The sequence below is a fragment of the Zingiber officinale genome, chromosome 4A, assembly GCF_018446385.1.
Source record: "Zingiber officinale cultivar Zhangliang chromosome 4A, Zo_v1.1, whole genome shotgun sequence".
Classification (NCBI taxonomy): Eukaryota; Viridiplantae; Streptophyta; class Magnoliopsida; order Zingiberales; family Zingiberaceae; genus Zingiber; species Zingiber officinale.
Window position 1 is genome coordinate 93,203,713 of NC_055992.1, and position 3,516 is coordinate 93,207,228.

Here is a 3,516-nt window from a genome sequence, read left to right on the forward strand (position 1 = left end):
AGAGTTTATTATATCTCTTTTTATTTTTTCTCCTCTTTTGTTTTTTCAAATGACAGTATGTAAGTTTGCAAGCGTAGATACATGAGTAATTAAACTCAACTTTAGTTGGCAACCAGTCATGAGCCTGTCAATGGATTCTCATATGCAGAAGTAGAGGACCGTCTAATTCCTAACTGATTCCTTGACCAGTCAACCGCCAAATCCAAATCCATCTATGTCACTTGCTACGTCATCCAAAATGGCGACACTGATCCAACGTCACTTCGCCTTCCTCATCCCCTCTCTCCCTCTCTACAGTCCATTCATTTCGCACACAAATTTTCTTTTCTCCTATATAATAGATTTATAAAAATAAACAAGGGCTGATTTCGGCCAGCACAGAGGTTTCTCCGTCTATTCATCCTGTGGAACATTTGACCAGAGAACAGTCAGTCAACGTAGAAGAATAAAAAACCACGAAAATTAATTATTAATAACAACTACAAGTCAAAGTCCCATTATATACATTTCTCAGCCACTGCACTGCACTGCATTGAGCATTTTCCTCCTCCTCCTGAAAGTACTCTCCCAATGGAGGCCTCTTCCGGCGGCGGCAATTGGGACCTCGACTCGCTGGTGGAGGTGCTAACGCAAGGCGAAGAGCACTTGGCGCAGCTGGACGCCTGCTTGGCGGCGGAGCCGGAGAAGCAGCTCCTCCTCCGCGCACAATCCTGCGTCCGCCAGGCGATTCGAATGGCCAAAGGACGACTCGCAGCCCCCGAGCAGGCAGCTGCTCTCAGGGAACAAGACCGCAGGGAGATGTGCAAAAAGAGGTAATTAATTAATTAATTAATTAATTAGCAGCTGAATTCGATATATATATAATATATCGATCGATGCATGTAAAACAGGAAGACTATATCGAAGAAATGGACGAGACGAGTTCACGTGTCTTATTTGGGCACGCACAAGGATGACTATAGCTGGCGCAAGTACGGGCAAAAGATGATCCTTGGGGCCAAGCATCCGAGGTGCAGATCGGCAACTACTGTTCCAAACTATCGAATTAATTAAGGACTTTGATCGATCGATCGATCGATCGATTTGCTTGAATTGCTTCTTAATTAATCTTTATCTGATCAGTGATTAATTATCTGCAATATAATTGCAGAGCATACTTCAGATGCACACACAAGAGCACAGCCGGGTGTCAGGCGATGAAGCAAGTGCAGCGATCCAACGACGACCCCTCCGTCTTCGAGATCATTTACCGAGGAGAGCACACTTGCGTGGAGTCGTCGTCGACGACGACGTCGCGGCACAGGCCGGATCAAGATCAGTCGCTGCTGTTGAGCTTCCAGAGCCTCAAGGTGGAAACGGATCGCGTGGGCTCGAACATGGAGGAGGAGCGGGAGCGGGGCTCCTCGGCCTTCGTATCTACTCCGGCGAGCGTCTTCTCTCCTCCGTACGTCTCCCCGTCGGCGACGCACGCGGCCGGGACGGCGTCTGAACTCGCGGAGGTGGTCGCTGCTGCTGCGGCTCTGACGAACGAGTACGATTCCTACGCTGTGGACTTGAATCTATTGCTCGATTCCGGCGGATTCGAACCCAACTTTCCCTTCGACTTGTGAATCTATTGCTTCATCTCATCCGGAATGGATCCGTGCCTATTATGTACCCTCTAATTAATTAATGGCACACTCAGTGGGGCGTCCTTTGTCTTATATATATATATATATATAATATATATATATATATAGAGAGAGAGAGAGAGAGAGAGAGAGATAGAGAGAGAAATGTTATGCTGGGCGATGCTTTGTGCGCGACCGTGAGCGACGCGCAGACGTGGCACCGCCAGCTCGATTTCACTACAAATAAAATAATTCACAAAAGTTACTCTCTCCCTTTCTCGCCTTTGTTCAAAATTTCGGCGACGCTTATTACCAAAAATAAAATCTCCCTCACCGCTCTCTCTCTCTCCCTCCCTCTCCCTCGCCGCTCTCTCTCCCTCGCTCCCAGTCCCCTCCGGCGTTCGTCCTCCGGGCGACCTGACGCTTCCCCGGAAAGTTCAATATTTTTTGTCTGGCTCGCAGCTCGCCCCCTTCCCTCGATCCCTCCATCGAAATTTGTCCCTCGCGCTCACGGCCGGAAAGTTGCTCCGGCGTCTTCAATCGCAGGTCTACTGTGAGATCCTACCACCTCACTCCAATTTAATTTCTTAATCCACACCGTTATTACCTTGTAAAATCGGTATAAAAATAACTGTAATAATTGTATAAAGATGCACCACGGCTTTGCTCCCATTTCTAACCGTTGCATCAACTACTACGACTGATGAAACCGTGCGTGTAGGATATGACTTGGATTGGTCGTGATAGAAGGTCGGAAGGACTTATGCTACGACCTGGATGGTCGACGGCTCCAACAACCGCCTGCTCTCCAGTGGACTTTCATTTTGCTGCTACAAGGTGTAGCAGCTTCATGGGGAGGAAGCTGCTACAACGTGTAGCAGTTAACTGTGCATGAAGCTGCCACACCTTGTAGCAGCTACCTTGATATTTTCTAGTAGAGATTAACGTACTCGTTACCCATAGTTTTCATATTGTCTTTATCAATCCGATTAAAAAATTATTCTTAAAAAAATTTTTCACTGCTTCAGCGCCTTTCCTGCTACAGATTGATTGGAATTCTCTCTCCTTCGCTCCCTCCGTCTCCCTCGTCTTCGTCGAAGGTCGTCCCGCTGACCACTTGGGCCCCTGCCGGGAAAGTTAAAGGTCGGCTGCACCAACCGCCTGCTCTCCGGTGGACTTTCATTTTGCTGCTACAAGGTGTAACAGCTTCATGGGGAGGAAGCTGCTACAACGTGTAGCAGTTAACTGTGCATGAAGCTGTCACACCTTGTAGCAGCTAACTTGATATTTTCTAGCAGAGATTAACGTACTCGGTACCCATAGTTTTCATATTGTCTTTATCAACCCGATTTAGAAATTATTCTTGAAAATTTTTTTCACTGTTTCAGCGCCTTTCCTGCTACAGATTGATTGGAATTCTCTCTCCTTCGCTCCCTCCGTCTCCCTCGTCTTCGTCGAAGGTCGTCTGACTGACCACTTGGGCCCCTGCAGGGAAAGTGAAAGGTCGGCTGCACCAACCGCCTGCTCTCCGGTGGACTTTCATTTTGCTGCTACAACGTGTAGCAGTTAACTGTGCATGAAGCTGCCACACCTTGTAGCAGCTAACTTGATATTTTCTAGCAGAGATTAACGTACTCGGTACCCATAGTTTTCATATTGTCTTTATCAACCCTATTCAGAAATTATTCTTAAAAAAAATTTTCACTGCTTCAGCGTCTTTCCTGCTACAGATTAATTGGAATTCTCTCTCCTTCGCTCCCTCCGTCTCCCTCGTCTTCGTCGAAGGTCGTCCGGCTAACCACTTGGGCCCCTGCAGGGAAAGTGAAAGGTCGGCTGCACAAACCGCCTGCTCTCCGGTGGACTTTCATTTTGCTGCTACATGGTGTAGCAGCTTCATGGGAAGGAA

The 3,516-nt window shown here is 47.6% G+C and overlaps 1 protein-coding gene across 1 annotated transcript; it reads left to right on the forward strand.

Moving 5' to 3' along the window:
• Window positions 1-531: 531 nt before the first annotated feature.
• Window positions 532-1,827, forward strand: LOC121973443 (transcription factor WRKY19-like). The gene is made up of 3 exons (XM_042524872.1): window positions 532-812; window positions 891-1,010; window positions 1,151-1,827. The coding sequence occupies exons 1-3, from the start codon at window positions 571-573 to the stop codon at window positions 1,608-1,610; spliced, it is 822 nt and encodes a 273-aa protein (XP_042380806.1). The 5' UTR covers window positions 532-570; the 3' UTR covers window positions 1,611-1,827.
• Window positions 1,828-3,516: the final 1,689 nt, after the last annotated feature.